This window comes from Mesoplodon bidens (genome assembly GCF_964165515.1).
Source record: "Mesoplodon bidens genome assembly, chromosome: 14".
Lineage (NCBI taxonomy): Eukaryota > Metazoa > Chordata > Mammalia > Artiodactyla > Ziphiidae > Mesoplodon > Mesoplodon bidens.
The window spans coordinates 66090006-66108958 of NC_138170.1; the positions used below are offsets into that span (position 1 = coordinate 66090006).

Genomic DNA, 18953 nt, shown 5'->3' on the forward strand with positions numbered 1-18953 from the left:
CTTTCTAAGAATTTGCCCATTTCTTCCAGGTTGTCCATTTTATTGGCATAGAGTTGCTTGTAGTAGTCTCTTAGGATGCTTTGTGTTTCTGTGGTGTCTGTTGTAACTTCTCCTTTTTCATTTCTAATTTTATTGACTTGAGTCACCTCCCTCTTTTTTTGATGAGTCTGGCTAATGGTTTATCAATTTTGTTTATCTTCTCAAAGAACCAGCTTTTAGTTTATTGATCTTTGCTATAGTTTTCTTTGTTTCTATTTCATTTATTTCTGCTCTGACCTTTATGATTTCTTTCCTTCTTCTAACTTTGGGTTTTCTTTGTTCTTCTTTCTCTAGTTCCTTTAGGTGTAAGGTTAGATTCTTTATTTGAGATCTCTTGTTTCTTAAGGTAGGCTTGTGTAGCTATAACCTTCCCTCTTAGAACTGCTTTTCCTGCATCCCATAGGTTTTGCATTGTCGTGTTTTCATTGTCATTTGTCTCTAGGTATTTTTTGATTTCCTCTTTGATTTCTTCAGTGATCTCTTGGTTATTTAGTAACATATTGTTTAGCCTCCGTGTGTTTGTGTTTTTTATGGTCTTTTCCCTGTAATTGATTTCTAATCTCATAGCGTTATGGTCAGAAAAGATGCTTGATATGATTTCAGTTTTCTTAAATTTACTGAGGCTTGATTTGTGACCCAAGATGTGATCTATCCTGGAGAATGTCCCATGCACACTTGAGAAGAAAGTGTAATCTGCTGTTTTTGGATGGAATGTCCTATAAATATCAATTAAATCTATCTGGTCTATTGTGTCATTTAAAGCTTGTGTTTCCTTATTAATTTTCTGTTGGGATGATCTGTCCATTGGTGTTAAGTGAGGTGTTAAAGTCCCCCACTATTATTGTGTTACTGTCAATTTCCTCTTTTATAGCTGTTAGCAGTTGCCTTATGTACTGGGGTGCTCCTATGTTGGGTGCATATGCATTTATAATTGTTATATCTTCTTCTTGGATTGATCCCTTGATCATTATGTAGTGTCCTTCCTTATTTCTTGTAATATTCTTTATTTTAAAGTCTATTTTATCTGATATGAGTATTGCTACTCCAGCTTTCTTTTGATTTCCATTTGCATGGAATGTCTTTTTCCATCCCCTCACTTTCAGTCTGTATGTGTCCCTAGGTCTGAAGTGGGTCTCTTGTAGACAGCATATATATGGGTCTTATTTTCGTATCCGTTCAGCCAGTCTGTGTCTTTTGGTGGGAGCATTTAATCCATTCCTGTTTAAGGTAATTATCGATATGTATGTTCCTATAAATATAAATAGATACATAATAGCTGGATGACTTTGGCGGTTAGTACCATTTCACACCGGAGCATCTTCACAGGGTGCTCTCTGGTGAAGTGGAAGGAGATGGAAGCAGGACCTCTAAGGAGGAGCCTCTAGTTTAACTGCCTGTAGGCCCTTGATTTAACCCCTTAGTTACTGAGAGAGGTGTGGGACAGAGCGGGCACCTCACATTGTGAAGGAGTGAAGCACTGGGGAAGGGAGGTACATGGCTGCTGTGGGTGCAGAGAGAATCTCAGGGGAGGTTCAGCAGCTGCTGTGACAGTCGGAGCAGCATGCCCAGCAGAAGGGCAGCAGGCACTGGCTGAATTTGGGGGGGGTGGTTCCAGGGTGTGACATCCTCCCATAGGCATCTTCCTCCCTGGAGAAGGAGGGGTGGAGGCAAAGCAGTTACAAATGGAAATTTTTGGAGAAGGGGAGGCAGGCAGTGGTGAAGAAAGCATGCAGGGCCTGACCCTCTGCTGGTTTCTCATGGGGACTGGGTGGCCTGAGTTTTCTGTGTCAGTCCTTATGGAAGTGAACTTTATTCTCTATTACAGGTGATTCGTTAAATGTATAACCAGATGTATTTATTTTTTATGCTTTTGTTAGACATGGAACATTAATACACCTGCAAATAAAAGATGCCTATTGGAATGCATGCTCTAGTTTTGGAGTAGGGATAGTCAAAGGCATACTAGAGTGGTGACTTGAAAAGGCACACGGGGAGGGGGCACAATGGTCTGGAAGGAAGAGGGGAGACTCTCCCTGGGCTTGTGATGCTGCCCCGCTGGAGGTGTGAGAGAAGGAAGGTAGGCAGGGTGGGGCTGGGTCGGGGGGGGGGTCTCTAGCAGGAGCCGGTGGTGGGGAATTAAGACAATGGATCTCAGGGGGTGGATGAAGCAAAGGAAACTAACTCAAAATGAGTAAGAGGTGTGGCCTAAAAAAATACCCAAACCAAAATATTTTGTTAATGTAATGGCTACTATATACCAAGTTTTCAACTGTATGCCAAGTACTGTGCTTTCGTTTCTTCACACATGTACATAGGAAGCGGACTAGCCTCAGGACCAAGGGAAAATTATTTCACCTCTTTAGACCTCAGTTTCCTCTTATAAAAAGGGATTAATTATAGTATCTACCCCCAAGGGACTGTTTTAAGGATGAAATGAGATAATGCATTTTAAGTACTTGTTATAGTGACAGCCATGCAGTGAGGATTCAACAAATGCTAGCTGTAATCATCATCATTTTTAACTTCCATGGCTCTATGAGGAAGCTGTGATGCAACTTACGAAAATAGGAATCAAACACAACTCTTTCAGGGGCATAACTAGACCTGCAAACTAAGGTTCATTGGAAATCTCTGCATCTCCACTTTGGATTTTCACTCACTGAGTAGAGTACTTCTCTACTCAGGTGAGAATAAGTAATGAAAATGTCCCTCTAATGCCCTTCTCAACACAGAAGATGCTACACAAAGAGAAAGTATTGTGTATATAAAACAGGGATTCTGTGAATGAGAAACAAGAATGGACTAGGAGAAAAATCTTGACTCTGAGGAGTTTTTGGTCTAAATACATGAAGCCATAGCTCTCAGTGTAATTAATCCCATTTGAAAGATGCCTTTGTGAAACACACCACTTGTCATTAGGACCAAGGATGCAAAGGGAACAGAAATCTAAATATCTCCAGAGGGAACATTTTCTTCTTGTTAGACTGTGTGGCTAAAAGCCTCTATAGTGATAATCCTGAGGGATAAAGACTACATACGAGTGATAAGTTATGTACGTTCTATTTGGCTGTATGATTGCAGTGATTTGTAGGGCATGGCTTGATTCATGGTGTTTCCAAATCCATTTCATAATGAGTTGAACTTAGCATCTGTTTCTGCACTGTAAGCATGTCAAAGCTTAGGATGGTGTGGGAGGATTGTGCTTAATTTTCTAGGATATATAATTATAAAGAGGAAAACTAGGGTATGTCCCTGTAAGAGACTGACAGTTAGAATAAAGGGAGAGAACTTGTGTTTCTTCCATTTTGAGAAAAGGTAGAATTAATTCCAGCAGAAGGAGTGGCAGTTGAATGGCGGGGGGAGGGGGGAAGCTGATGAAGTTGGGAGAGAATGAAGAAAACCAGTTATACAAGGGAGATATAAAGTAATGAGATAACTTTTAAGCACACATCAAGCCAGTATTTGAACTGGTGCTGTCCTTCAAAATTACCTTGAGAGACTATAATCCTGCAGCCTGTGGAACAAAAACCACATTCACAGAAAGATAGACAACATGAAAAGGCAGTGGGCTATGTACCAGATGAAGGAACAAGATAAAACCCCAGAAAAACAACTAAATGAAGTGGAGATAGGCAACCTTCCAGAAAAAGAATTCAGAATAATGATAGTGAAGATGATCCAGGACCTCGGAAAAAGAATGGAGGCAAAGATCGAGAAGATGCAAGAAATGTTTAACAAAGACCTAGAAGAATTAAAGAACAAACAAACAGAGATGAACAATACAGTAACTGAAATGAAAACTACACTAGAAGGAATCAGTAGCAGAATAACTGAGGCAGAAGAACGGATAAGTGACCTGGAAGACAGAATGGCTGAATTCACTGCTGCAGAACAGAATAAAGAAAAAAGAATGAAAAGAAATGAAGACAGCCTAAGAGACCTCTGGGACAACATTAAATGCAACAACATTCGTATTATAGGGGTCCCAGAAGGAGAAGAGAGAAAGGGCCCGAGAAAATATTTGAAGAGATTATAGTCAAAAACTTCCCTAACATGGGATAGGAAATAGCCACCCAAGTCCAGGAAGCACAGAGGGTCCCATACAGGATAAATCCAAGGAGAAAAACATAGAGACACATAGTAATCAAATTAGCAAAAATTAAAGACAAAGAAAAATTATTGAAAGCAGCAAGGGAAAAACGACAAATAACATACAAGGGAACTCCCATAAGGTTAACAGAGCTGATTTCTCAGCAGAAACTCTACAAGCCAGAAGGGAGTGGCATGATATACTTAAAGTGATGAAAGGGGAGAACCTACAACCAAGATTACTCTACCCAGCAAGGATCTCATTCACATTCGATGGAGAAATCAAATGCTTTACAGACAACCAAAAGCTAAGAGAGTTCAGCACCACCAAACCAGCTCTACAACAAATGCTAAAGGAACTTCTCTAAGTGGGAAACACAAGAGAAGAAAAGGACCTACAAAAACAAACCCAGGGCTTCCCTGGTGGTGCAGTGGTTGAGAGTCCGCCTGTCGATGCAGGGGACACGGGTTCGTGCCCCGGTCCGGGAAGATCCCACATGCTGCGGAGCGGCTGGGCCCGTGAGCCATGGCCGCTGAGCCTGCGCGTCCGGAGCCTGTGCTCCGCAACGGGAGAGGCCGCGACAGTGAGAGGCCTGTGTACCAAAAACAAAACAAAAAAAACCAAAACAACCCCAAACAATTAAGCCGTTGCCAACAGAAGCAGAGAGCGATGACTGTCGCCCGGTGTGGGCCTGCATTTGTTCGTTCATTCCTAACCATGGAGACTCAGGAGCAGCCCCACAGGCTCCCACACCAGAGGTGGGGGCAGAAGGGCGGGGAAGACCTCAAGCCTCTGCTGGCCCAGAACGGCAGCTGCCCTGAGTCCATATCCACAGGGAAAACCCAGCCCTTCCAGGTCCCTCCTCACGGGCGGTGGAGAAAACAGAAGGTGCTCCCCGCCCCTAGCCAGCTGTGGCAGCACATGTGTCCCTTCCTGAAGCCACGGGGGCTGAGGACCTCAGCATGCTTATCAACATCGGGCTGAACTGAGAGAAGATGAATGACGGGCTCCAGCGCAGCGTTAGGCCAAGGAGGGTGAATTGCACTGACGAAACCCATCCAGCTCAAGGATTTTCACAAGCAACTTGGCCTTGCTGTCCTTACCTTCCCAGAGGGAGATAGGAACTAGTGTCCCAGCGCTCTAGACCTCCCTCCTTAAGACCCATCCTGCCTCCCCCAGGCCTGTCCCTGGTCCTGCAGCTGTGAGAGAAGCTGTGCTCAGAGACCTGCAGCCAGCCGAGGGCTGACTTTACCCATCACCCCACCTCCAGGAGTGGGTTAGTTGTCAACGCAACCACGCCAGGTGCATCGAACACACCTGAGTAACTAGGCTTGTGCTACATGATATGGTAGTTTTGGTAACGCTACCCAGAGTAACATTAAACCTCCAATCCTCAGGCTGTACAAAAAGAAATGTATTTCTTACTCATGTGAAATTCAAAATGAACGTGCCAATTGGCAAGTAGCCTTCCATGTGGTCATTCAGAGATTCTGGCTCCTTCTCTCTGTGGCTTCACCCTTTTCTCCAGTTTTGAAATCCTTTGCCTTCAGGCAACCAATGAGGAAAGAGCACTGGAGGATTCTTGCATAGGAAGATTTTTATGAGTCATCACTTCAGCTCACTTTCCATTGGCTACGACTCAGTCACCTAGCCATAACTAACTGCAACAGATGCTGGGGAATGTAGCCTAGCTCTGTGCCCAGAAAAAAGGGAAATAGGTTTGATGAAAAAATATATATATATACATGTTGTGTGATGGGATAAGCCAAGGAATACGGCTCCCATCTCTGGCATCCATTAGAGTGTCACTTGAGAATACTGATTCCTTATGTAGCTACTCTGAGCATTGATCAGTTTTCTCCAAGAACCTTCATAATTCAAGGCTGAAATCAATTCCAGGATCTATTCTAAGGTATGAATGTTTCAGCCCCCAAATTTTATGATGGAGCGAAACCTCACTTTCTCACTTTTAGTGAGAATTTCTCTCACTAAATTTTTCCTTTCTAAAAACAAACCAAAAATTAAACAAATAAACAGGAAAAGGTATTTTGAAAAGACTTTAAACTAGCAGGACAGCATAGGACAATGGTTTACAAACCTGGATGGACATTATGATTACCTAGAAAACTTGCTTTCATGCAGAGTCCTAGGCCCTGCATTACACAGAGATACACAGAGATTCTGACTTAGTACATCACATACTGGGCCGAAGAATAAATTTTTTTTTAAGTTTCCTAAGTGACTGTGAGGGTCGACCACACTTGGAAGTCACTGGCATAAAGTGTCAGATCCAGATGTCTTGTGGACAGGACAGGGAATCAAGTGCCTGGAGAAGTGTCACTGGCTGTCACATTGTTAGCGAACCCATATTAAGCCCCCATCGAGCACAGAGGATGGAAAGGGGTGTGTGACTCAGCTTCTTGCCGGGTCACAGGACCTGCATGCTGTGGGAGACATAGAGCATCCACACTGAGAGGCAAACAGCAACACACAGAGCGTTGTGCTGGGTCCGACAGAGCGTGGCCAGTGTTCAGACGGTGCAGTGACCCCCATGTGTCAGGGCAGCCTGCGTGGAGAAAATGCGCTTATTATAAGCTGGGCCTTGAGGAAAATTTAGGTCTTAGGGAAATGGGAAAGGGACAAAGGCATTCCAGAGAAGACCATCGGGATAAGCAGAGGCTTCGAGACAGGAATGTTTTATGTGCGTTCAAGTATAGCCAAGTAGGCTATGTCAGAGAATCCTGAGCAGTCTCCTTGGAGAGGGTGGCTGTGGATATTAGGTCAAGTATTTTGGACCCTGGGCCGTGGGGAATAGAGAGCCATGAGCAAAACGATGGGATGGAGGATGGGAGACTGAGATTGAAGACTGTTGGAGGCTCTTGTGAGGGACCAAACATTATCTGAGCCTCAGAGCGGAGCTCGGAAAGGGGGAAGAGGAGCTGCAGGAGGAGCTGCCTACCAACGGGCACCATCAGCCTGGGGCAGGCTGGGTCAGGCATCCGAGAAGAGGGAGGGAGTCGCTGGGGTCTTAGCAATGCAGTGTGCAACCGGGCATTGACATATACAAATCAAACCTTCATAACTCTGGAAGGATCTGGCCTTGTTTCTTTCTCAGAAAACATCCCAGACCATTGGAGCAAGGAGTAGATTAGCAGCTCTGAGCTTTAAATCCTATTTCTGACACTGATTTACTGTGATGTTTGGAACAAGTTGTTGCTTTTGATTGCTACATTTCCACAATCAAGAGTGCAGAACAGTGAGACAGATCTGGCCTGTGAGGCTGGTTTAAGAAGTAGTTGCTCAAAACAGCAATAAGTGAAGCCCTTTAGAATAACAGGATGTTCATGGGGCTTCCCTGGTGGCGCAGTGGTTGAGAGTCCGCCTGCCAATGCAGGGGACACGGGGTGCCCCGGTCCGGGAAGATCCCACGTGCCGCGGAGCAGCTGGGCCCGTGAGCCATGGCCGCTGAGCCTGTGTGTCCGGAGCCTGTGCTCCGCAACGGGAGGGGCCACGGCAGTGAGAGGCCCACGTACCGCAAAAAAAAAAAAAAAAAGAAAGAAAGAAAAAAAGAAAAAGAATAACAGGATGTTCAGATCTGCTCGAGATATTCTTGGTCATATCCACAGCTCAGTTTACAAGTCAACAGATGCATACATTTTTCTTAACTCTTAGTGCCTCTGAAAGTGTAGCCCTGTGTTCTCAGCCCCTTCTCTTCCCAGGCACAAAGTCTGGAATTGAGGAGATACCTGGGCTGCTGATATTTGAAGCAAAGCAACTGGATTTCCAGCTGCCTGACTGACTTCCCACCCACACCTTCGACCTGGCTCCCAACCCCACCCCTCACTCTGGAGTGATTCTCCTGTCCACAACACTACCATCCTTTTCTAGGCATTCAGTTCTTCAGAGTCTTCTTTGACTTCTCTCACTGCCCAGATTCAATGTTTTCTCAAGCTGTGTAGACTCTAGCTCTATGGGGGCAGAACCAATAGGGACTTTAGAAATCTCATGGTCAGAGAATAATATGAATTACAAGTCTGTCCGTATTCCTCAAGGTCAAGTTCCATGTCTTAAACATCTCTATACTCCCAGCTACAGACACAGTGCCTGACTCATAGAAGGTGCTCAGATAATCTTTGCTTGAAGGCAGAGGAGGAGATATATAATTTGTAATACTGCCCAAGGAAGTACAGATTTCTAATAAAAAATAATATAAAACAGGAACAACAAACTAGAATCTCCCATACTGAAGAAAGGCTTCCAATATGAAAATACTCATATTACATAGATTTTAAAAAACCATAACTGACAAGTTTCAGTGACTTGCCCAGGGTCCCACCAAGTATACAGCCCATTCTTCACCCCACTTTACCTTTTGAGACTCTGCTTCCACCACGCAGAGAAGGCTGCTAATTCACCCTCATAAAGATATTTGTGTCATGGAGAAGGGAACCAGCAGCCACCCTTTCCCTGGATTCCTCTCCATGGGGAGGACCGCCATCTCTGGCACCACCTGAGCCCTCCAAGCCACAGGCTAGCACAGCAGCAGTGGGTAGAGGATGAGGCTAGTGTTGGAAATGTCCGTGTGTCCTGAGAAAGGCGGAGCAGGTGTCCCAGTCTTTCTGAGATGAGTGGATATAGGCGCTTTCTGGCTCTGAGGGGCTGGGTGTACTTCTCCAGTAGTATGGAGGACATAAGAGGCTAAGCGAGATTAAGGAATTTGGATGGTTCTGCAAGGGATGGCGAAAAAAGTGGCCTGGGAAGCAAGAGGCCCGAGTTCCCATCTTCCCTCTGCTACTGTCTCCCTGTGTGACCTGGCAAGTCAGGTGATGCTCCCAGGAGGTCCCTGCCCTTCCTTCTCCAGCTCTCTTCTTACGCGGGTGCCCCCAGAGATAATCTAGCCTCAGTAACTCAGAAGGGGACATCCAGCCCAAGAAGCTCGCTCTCATGTGCCCGATCTCTCTCTCTCTCTCTCTCTCTCTCTCTCTCTCCACCTCTCCCTGGGGAAAGTGCATTAATTCTCCTCCCTTGGGGCACTTGACACACTCGAGCCTGTGGGGCAGGTTTTTTTGTGCACAGATACCTCCCGATGGGCCAGGGCTCCAGGAAGCAAGATTTCCCTTTCACCTTTCCCCTGAGGGCCTGGGGCCCTGGGATAGCTCAATATATGGGACACAGAATGAAAGAATGAAAGAGCAAAATGGGAACTTGCTAGAGAGGGGCTTCTCCCCGTTCTGCAGTCTGGCAGAACATCCTTGTGGTGGGCCTTTCCGATAGGAGGCATGCCAGAGCAAATGTGGGCACCAGATCCTTAAGGGTCAGCCTCCAAAAGGGGCAGAGACAGCCAGTGCCTGGAAGGCTGGGACAGAGAAAGTTGAAGAGTCCTCCATGCTTGCTCAACCGGACTGAAGATTCATCTTCTCCCCTATTTCACCCCAAAGCGCCCCCTCACAGAAGCCAGATTCACTGTGAAAGATCTCTGTGGCCCTTGGCAGCCCTGGAATCGTTCTGCATTGACTTCCCCTCTCTGTGCTTGATGCCATCATGCCCAGAGGGGAGACCACGTCAGGAGATGGTAAATTACTCTGTGAGGGGGACTGCCGGGGAAGCGGGGGGCTCCCGACTGCTGAGTGTGGCCTAGAATGTCCAGCCCACCCCTACTCTACCATGCCGGAGCCAAAGGCTCCTAGCATCAGGGCACACGTGCCTGGCCCTGGCCACATTGATCCCAGCCCAGGCTGGTCCCAGGCACCCAAGGCTGGCCATCAGCCCCTCTTCTTCCACTGCTAACTGAAGTCAATTACACAGATAATAGGATGGATGCAGCAGGACTTTGTCATCACATGCATTATTCTAATAGAAATGCATACAGCGACCCGAGCTTTGTGACAGTCCATTTTAGAAGGCTTTTGCGGAGCAAATCAACTGCACCGTGAGAACTTGAAGAAAGCATGTTTCCTCAGCAGTATCTGCCAGCCCTATCCTAAGCACCAGAGCCCAGAGAGCCCCAGCTGCAGAAAGGGACGTGGAACACTCCCACCTTCCAAGCCCACTGAATGGTCGACAGAGGAATCCAAGACATGGTGCCTATCCATTAAATGCCTGTCACCCAGCCCAGCCATTCTTTCTTCTCTCTCTCCAAAGCCTTCCTGTTCCCTCAGTCCACATTCAGACGCACACCTTTTTGTCAGCTATTTAAAATCACTAAGTGAACTTAATTAGGTTTGTCAATCCCTAAGGCTGGCAAGGTGGCAAGTAAGGCATTATATCCACTGTCCATTGACAGTCTGTGGCCTGAATGAGGTGCGTTTCTGAGCTCTACGTGAGCTGCCTCCACACCTCCCATTCAGACATCTGCCCCATGGGTCTGGGCGGCACCTGATGCCAAGGCCGCCCCTCTACCCTGGCCCTCTGCCCCAACGGCCAGCTCACAGAACCCCCCTGGGTCAGCTCTCAACAGGCCTCTCTGTAAAGCTAAACAAGACAGAGTCAGGAGGCTGTTCCTTATGCAAAGCCAGGCTCCAGCCAAGATCTCTAGCCAAGTCTGTGTTAGCAGCAAGCTCCAAACCCCACTGGCTGGAAAAGAGGGAAAAGGCAACAACCACCCAGGCAATCAAAAGTGTCTTCTTTGGAGAAAGAGAAAGCCCTGAGCAGGTGTGAACTGTGGAGGGGCAGGGAGTGAAATCCCCACGGCTGAGGGCCAGACGGAGGGGTCTCAGCTGCCACGCTCTGAAGTGACACAGCTCAGTAAGGGAGCTGGACAAGGCCCAGAGAGCTGGCTTTTCCTTGTCCCTGACCAGGCTGCCCACGGAGAGGGAGAGGGAGGCTCTGCCAGCCCTGAGGCTCTGCTTCCTTTCCCCATACAGAGCTGAGGCTTTGGGGCAGCAGAGTAACCTGTGCACTTGTTACAACCACCTGGCCCCTGCCATCCTGGAGGTAGCATGGCATGGACCTTGTTTTCTCTCAGACCCAGAGCAGTCCTCCTGGTATGTGCTAAGACCCAAGACCTGAAGCTGCGGCTGACTCTGGGGAGTGACTTGGTGTCTGCACTTAGATCAGAAAGACTCTGAGAGCCTTGAGGAAGTCTCACCCGTCTCCAGCTAGGAGAGGGCAAGCAGAGCCAGGAGCAAACTCTTCTTCACCTGAGGTTCAGGCAAAGATACTCTACGAGGTACCATCCAAAGTAGAGGAGGCTGGATCTGGGTGGCCCTGATCGCCGCCTGGTCTCTTGGCTAGCGCTCCCACAGAAAAGAAGCTCCTAGGTTGGGTCTTCTGTTCCGTCCCTGCCCCACCATCCCCAGAGTCCACTCCCCAACTGCCTCTGCTTCACCCCTGCCCCCCACCACTTCCCAGCCTGACCCACCTTTGTCCCACCTGTCCCCTCCCTGCAGCCTCTGGAGTCTGGAGCATTTGGGGGAGGGTTGGCAGCGTGGCCTCCTGGGTGGACAGAGGCAGCGTCACATGTTTACATCTGATTTGGCATCTGACTGAGTCTTCCCTGATTGTTATGAGCATTCCTGACTCAAACTATGTGCAATTCCCAGTGTCAGTCAAACTCTTTGAAACAGCAGCTGCCACTGCCATTGCCTTGCAGAGCACTTTAGAAACTCTTCTATTTAGAAACCATTCCGGCACCAGCTTGCATCATGCCATCCATGCTAAGAGGCCCGGTGGCTGGTTGAGAACTTTGCAGCTCTAATCTCTCAGTAATAAGAAGGAAGGCAAGAGGGGGGCAGGGAGAGCAGAGAGGGAAGGGGAGACATCCATTTAGAGGAAGAGATCTATTAGGGGAAACAGGGGTTTCGGCCTCTCCCCCATGCTCGATAGGCACACAGGTGTAACTTACTTGCTCATGTTCCCCAGGCCCTCCCGGAAAGTACTCCCATGATGCAGCTCAGCACCGAAATCAGTGCCTGGCCTGGCCCCTTGGCCTATGGAGGACAGTCTAGGAGATGATGAGCCTGAGTGGAGAACTGAAAAGGTGGACAGAGGGCCCCTTACCCACTGCTGTGCAGGAGCACCGGGCAGATTTGCCACCCTGATGTTCCACCAGGGAACGTGATTCTTTCTAGTCACCCTCTTCAAGTAGCTCTAAGTACCTGTTTTCTTGCTGCCTGGGAGCAGTCTCTCCCTAACCCTGGCAACTGCTGTAAAGAGAATGAGACAGCAATATTAGGGTGCTTGTTTGCCCCTTGAGAATCCCAGGTCTGGCTGTGTCTGGGGGTTACACAGGCTCCAGCTAGGAGTTCATCTGTAGACCATGTCCCCTGTGGAGATCCAGGAAAACCACACCTCTGACCTCGCCAAGGCTCGTGGAGAAACCCAGTGCAGGTGTGCTCCCCACCTCCGCAGCCTGGTGGAATTCTTCCTTCCTCTGAGCTCTCAGAGCATCTTACCGGCACCTCTCATGTGGTATCCACCTCCTTCTAACTGATTCTACACTGACATAGACACTCTTCGTCTCTCTAGTGGTCAGCAAGCAACTTGAATGCAGCATCTTGTCTTATTTCTTTTAGAATCCCTTATAGGTCTGAAGTAGGACCCAATACACATATATGAGAGGTGTACGTGAAACGAAAATCCTTTCAGTGGGTGCTTATCAAGGTCATCATGAAAGACGCCTCTCAGAGGCATGTGCCAGGTGCCAACAGCTGGCTGGACAAATTGGGTGGGTTCGACCCCTCATGCACAGTCATCCAGCCCAGAACAGGATCTGGGGATTCTCCACTGGGCACTCTTCTTTCCAAGCCCAACCAACCACCGGCCCTCTTTACCGGTCTATCCTAATGGAGGCGCGTGGGCCCCATCATGGGAATCTGAAGGCACTAGTGAGGTTGGCATGAGTACAGCAGGTTCAGGCATTTCCTCTTCAGAATCAAACCAGGTTTGGGCCCCCTAATCGTGACTTTCAAATAAGAAGGATTATTTGTGATCGACCAGATTTCATAAGACAGGTAGAGGCATAGACGGATTTACTGAGTAGCTTGATTAAGAATGATTGACCACAAACACACTATTTAGATAAAAGTTTGATTTTGTTTTCAAGTCTTTCCCCCACAAGAGGCAGGAATTCTTCTCTGGTCCCAGCGTTGAACCCTTCTACGCGTGGATCAGAGGTCATCCGCTCATGGGCACGATGGGGGCTTCCGGCCTCTGTGGCAGTTCGCTCACTGACTATAAAGCTTTGCTGCCGGGCTCCCTGGTGGCGCTGTGGTTGAGAGTCCGCCTGCCGATGCAGGGCACACGGGTTCGTGCCCTGGTCCGGGAAGATCCCACATGCCGCGGAGCGGCTAGGCCCATGAGCCATGGCCTCTGAGCCTGCGCATCCGGAGCCTGTGCTCCGCAACGGGAGAGGCCACAGCAGTGAGAGGCCCGCGTACCACAAAAAAAAAAAAAGCTTTGCTGCCCTCACTGCAAATCAGAAGCAGACATTCTTTCTCCTCAGGTTTCTTTCCTTTGCGCCCTTCCTCCCTATGCTAAGGCCATTTCCTGTGTTTGCTCTGCCCTCTTTGCCCCGCCTTCTGCATGCTGTCAATCTCCCACTCCTGCCAGCACTTCTGTGTTCTGCTCTTGCTACCCCACACGGCCAAATCTATTGTCTGAGTTCCCTCTCCCCTTTTGTTTTACCAGTGTTTTTGAACTATAATTTACATACCATCAATTCACCTGTTTTAAGTGTGCACATCAATGACTTTTAGCAAATGTACAGAGTTGTGCAAAGAACACCACAATCCAGCTGCAGAATATTTTCGTCCCCCCAGAAAGAACCCTTGTGTTGGTCTAAAGTCAATACTGTTCCCATTCCCAGGCAACCGCTAATCTGCTTTCAATCTCTATAGATTTGCCTCTTCTATACGTTTCATATAAATGGAAAAATGTAGATGAATAGTGTTGTGAGGTCTTTAATTACTGTCTGGCTTCTTTAACTTAGCATAATGTTTTTGAGGTCTATCCATTTTATAGCCTATAACCATGCCCATTCTTTTATATTGGGGAGTAGCATTCCATTGTATGGCCACCGCATATGTGGTTTATCCAGTCACCAAGTGGTGGGCATGGGTTGTCTCTCTTGATACTTTAACATCCACACCAGAGACTGTGCATGCTTCTGTGCAATCCAAGGTCATGCTGGACTGACTTTCTGAAAGGTGGGAGAGGGTTTTTAAGTTCTCAGGAAAGTCACTTTACAGCAGGACAGGGCTGGCTAACTGAAGTCTTCCAGGAGGATGACTTCCCAGGAAACAGAGGAACCAAATGTATTTTCTATTTATCCCACTCTAAAGCCTTCCCTGGCCACAGTCCCAGGACCTGATCCTCCAAGGCTGTGAAAGAGATAGAAGGAAACAATATGTCATGGGTTTACTGTTAACACTTATGGCCCACTCTGTGTTGCTTACAAACACTCCCAGGGATCATACTCAAAGCATTTAATATTTAACAATCAGTCGGACACTGCAGAGACCAACCCCAGTCAGAACTGATACTGAACAAGACATGGGTTCCTCAACATCCCCCTCTGTGTGAGGAGTTAACCTTTCAGTTGCTGGATAATGAGGAATCCAGGGGGTTCCAGGGACAGAGCCATGCTGCCTGAGGCAATCAACAAGCAGAGGACACATGGGGGACAGAGGCGCTTTATCAGTTGGCACAGAAGTGTCTCAATAGTTTAATAATGTCTTCAGCCCCACCTGTGAGCACCAGCTGATATGAAGCCTAGCCCTTCTGCCCACCCTGCACACCCAGAAGGCACAAGAGGTCTCCTCAGAGTATCCAGGAGTCCTGGTCTCAGGCCCCAAGCTCCAAATTCCATTAACCTACAGAGCAGTCCCTCAGAAAGGGAAGTGCCCTGTGCTGGAGAAGTAGGAAGATGTTGACTGCTCCCCCTTTGCCGCCTCCCTGAGATTAGATGAGGCTGATAACAGCTACGGTTGCGAGCCGGGTCATCAGTGCACATTTGGATCGTGCTGGACGTTGAATCCAAGACATGACCCACCCGTGTAGTTTCTCACACCCACTCCTCTTGACACGCTTACAGGTTCTGGCTGCAGATTGTTGCGTGGTGGGGACAAGGATCCAGAGCCACTGTGGCTTTCAACAACATCTCCATCAGCCTGGACTGCTACCTCACCAGTGAGTGCACCCTGTCCCCAGCACTTGGCCCCCAACCCAGACTACCCTGAGCCTCACAATCCCTCCTAGACCCAAGCCCATGGTCTCTGCCACCTTCCCCGGGGCGCACTCATCTCTCTCCCTTAAACCGAACCTCAATTAACTCAGCCCATGGGGTCTTCTCTATTCTAGTTGGTGGGGTGGACAAGATGCCGCAGAATACAGCACCCAAGTCAAGAAATCTGTTTGAGGGAAACCCAAACAAGGAGCCAAAACCCTGGGAAAACACACCAAAAGAGAACCCCATCTTTGACCCTACAGGTAAGGGTTCAACTTACATATCTGAGCAAAGTAATTTTTTGTTGCAAAAGGTAGAAGAAAGATATGTGCTGTGATTGGGGTGGGGAAAGGTGTTTATAGAATAAAATAGTCAACCTTTAGAAAGAACATCACCTATACCCTGGCTAATGGGCTCCAAGAGGAAGCTGTTTGGTTGTCCTATTCCCTGGGGAAACAGAGCGTCTGAAAGTTGTGCAAAGGAGCAAATGTCCTCCATGCCTGGGAAGTACCCAGGCCCCGGCACAAACAGGGGAACCAAGCTGGTACCCTTCTCTCAACTCAGTCCTTCGAAACCACTCCCCATTTACTGAACAAAGCAAACCTTCCATCCATTTCTTCTCCTCATAAAGAGGGCTGGGCCCAAGGCCAAGGTTATCCGTTGCTCAAAGGCAGACTAGCTCATCCATGGTAAAACCCCCCAAAGCTTCAGGTTCACTGCATTTCCCCAAAGCTTGGCTCCCTTCTGAAGCTGTTTAATTCAGCATCCCCTGGGCTGAAGGACTTCTCATGGGGCCCTTGCTGCTACAAACACAGGCCTCTTCAGCCTCTGGCCCTAAACTGTGGGTGTGACTTCTCAGCTGCTCTGTACCAGAAGGAAATCTCTTGGAATCAGTCTCCAAATGCAGTATGAGGTTTGTCGATGGTTATTAAATCTGTGAGCCCAGCCCCAGAGAAGCTAATGAAGGCCACCGGGCCTGACACCAGCAGGTCAAGGGGTTCCCCCCAGGCGGGTGCTGGTGCCTGGGGTGTCAGGCTTCATCCAACATGAGTAACTCAGAAAGGCAAGTGTATGGCCACGGTCCACCCACACTCTTTTCCTCTAAAAGGTAATTCTATATTAAAATAACAATAAGTAAATGATACCTCTCTCATTTCTACTTTTAATGTAAAATTTTTGTTTAGTGCAAAGTACAAAAACAAAATAGTTGAGGCTATACCTTTGCACTTAAATTAATTGACCCTCAACTTATTAAATAAGTACTAGCTTTGCTTTGTCTTTGAAGAAATCCTTTCCTTTCCTTCCCCTAAAAAGCTGTCCCAGGACTCTCATTCCTTCCAGTTCCTGCCTGATCTAATCCAGCTGCCAAACCAGAGGAAAGCGTTCGTTGCTTTTCCCATCACCTCTCTCCTTTTCTCCTATCACCTTGAACTAGAACCTCAAATTTTTTTTTCATTTTTTTCACACGAAGAGGAACCTGGTCTCGTCAACCATGATCTCTATTTCACCCCCTGCCTCGTGGTTTGCAAAAACATCTAACATGATAGAGGCAGCCTTCTGCTAATCGTTCAGCACCTGTCCCCGCCCCCACCCCAGTGACTCACCTCCATCACTTCCTAGCCCTTGGTCAACCACTGCCTCCCTGCTATAAATGAGATGAATGCGGGACTTGTGGAGCAAACATCGCGGCAAGCCCCGCCCCTCCTCACCACCAGCACCGATTACGTAGCAGGAGCTCCAGAAACACTTTATCAATTGACTGGTGGATGTTTGATGCTTGAGCTCAATACTCAGATGTCGGCAGCGGGACCCTGCAGCCAGCCTTTAGGGAGCAGCCACGCGCCCTGCCTGACTCCCCGGTTTATTGCCCTATAACTCCCACTGCCCCTAAAAGGCTGATCAATAAGGGTCTGCCCGGTGGCCACTCAGACTAATGAAATCTCGCTGAGGCTCAAAAGTGGCAGTGCTCCCCTACCGCCTCCAAATAAAATTAGAAGCAAGCGGGTGCCTGAGAGGCTGGAGATGACAGTGGCAGGAACATAAGCTTCCTCTGGGCAGCCTCACGGCAGGAGTGACAGCAAGTGGCTATGGGTCAGTGTTCTGTCTCCAGACCCCTTCCAGAGTGACCCCAGCTCAAGAGGAAGAGGTCGCTGAGACAAATACCTCCCCAAGCAGCCTTGGGTGGGGGGCGGTGTGGAGCAGGGCCTCCTTTCCCCACCAGCCAAAGGACAGTGTCCACTGAGCCCCCTGGAGTGGCACTTAGCCAGGACCCAGCCTCATGGTCCGGGAGAACAGGCCACACCCTGGGTCCAAGCCCAGGCCCACCCTCTTGGCTTTAATCTAGAGCTCCCCCCCTACTTCTTGCACACTTCGTCTGCCTCTGCCGACAGTCCAGACCCAGGTCAGGAGCTCACAGAGCTCCGAGTCTAGAAGAGGAGGGCACAAGGAGACAGATACTTGGACGATTAAGGGAGGGCAAGGTGCCTGCAGCGAGAGAAGTGCCATCGGAGGAGGGACCTGGAGGGGGAAAAGTGCAGGTAGCTCATGGAGAGGCCACGGTCAGGGCCACAGCCACTCAGAAATAGTCACCTGGCAAACGTTTGCCTGGCACTTCCCACACACCTGGGGCTGTGCAGCTATGACAGGGAAGAGGGGAGCCAGTACCCCCTGTTCTGGAGCTTCTGGCCCACAGGAAGTGGGCAGCCTGTGAACCTGCAGGTCATGGTCTGCAACGTGAAGCTTGTCGACTGAAAAAAATGCACAATGGGATAGTTGTGAATTAAGTTTTATTTGGGGAAAAATGAGGACAATAGCCCAGGAGACAGCATTTCACACAGCCCTGAGAGACTGCTCCGAAGAGGCAGGGGGGACAGTCAGTGTACATGTGATTCTGGTGAAGGGGGAGCACGTGCAGTGCAGCACACATTTTCGCAGAAGGTTGCTGCTAGTCTCGTGAAGGTTACAGCCAGCCACAAGGAGCAGACGTCACCACGAAAGATTTTAGTGCTTTCTCTAGATGTAAGGAGATGCAAGGATTGGACTCATAAAATATTCTCCTGGGGCTTCCCTGGTGGCGCATTGGTTGAAAGTCCGCCTGCCGATGCAGGGGACACGGGTTCGTGCCCCGGTCCGGGAAGATCCCACATGCTGCGGAGCGGCTGGGCCCGTGAGCCATGGCCGCTGAGCCTGCGCGTCCGGAGCCTGTGCTCCGCAACGGGAGAGGCCACAACAGTGAGAGGCCTGCGTACCAAGAAAAAAAAAAAATATATATATATATATATATATGTATATATATATATATATATTCTCCTGAAAATATCTAACTATTTGAAGGCCTGTTCTGCCAGGTTTTTTAGAGCACAGAGTGTCTCATTCCTGATCTACCCGCTGAACTCCTTTCAGGGTGACTGTTGAAGGTCAGCGGTCACAGCAGCTTATGGTTTGATCCTTGTAGAGGTAGATGCCAAGTGCCAATTTGTAGTTGACAAACTTAACCTAACTCAGAGCTTCTACCCGGGAGAGCCCCTTGGAGAGGAAGGGAGGGCTGGGGGCAGAGGGAAAGGAAAGGAAAGAACAGTCAGTGAGCACACCTGACCCTGGGCTCGGGGTGGTGGGAGGGGGTGGGGTCTCACACATCTACTCCTCTAGTCCTCACTCTGG

The 18953-nt window shown here is 48.5% G+C and overlaps 1 protein-coding gene across 1 annotated transcript in view; it reads left to right on the forward strand.

Moving 5' to 3' along the window:
• ALK (ALK receptor tyrosine kinase) overlaps positions 1-18953 on the forward strand; it is a gene marked incomplete at its 5' end in the record, with an annotated part of 708017 nt that overhangs the window by 618927 nt on the left and 70137 nt on the right. The window contains 2 exons of the mRNA XM_081254750.1: positions 15162-15256; positions 15428-15556. Coding sequence (XP_081110876.1) covers positions 15162-15256; positions 15428-15556 — 224 coding nt within the window. The remainder of the gene's footprint in view (positions 1-15161; positions 15257-15427; positions 15557-18953) is intronic.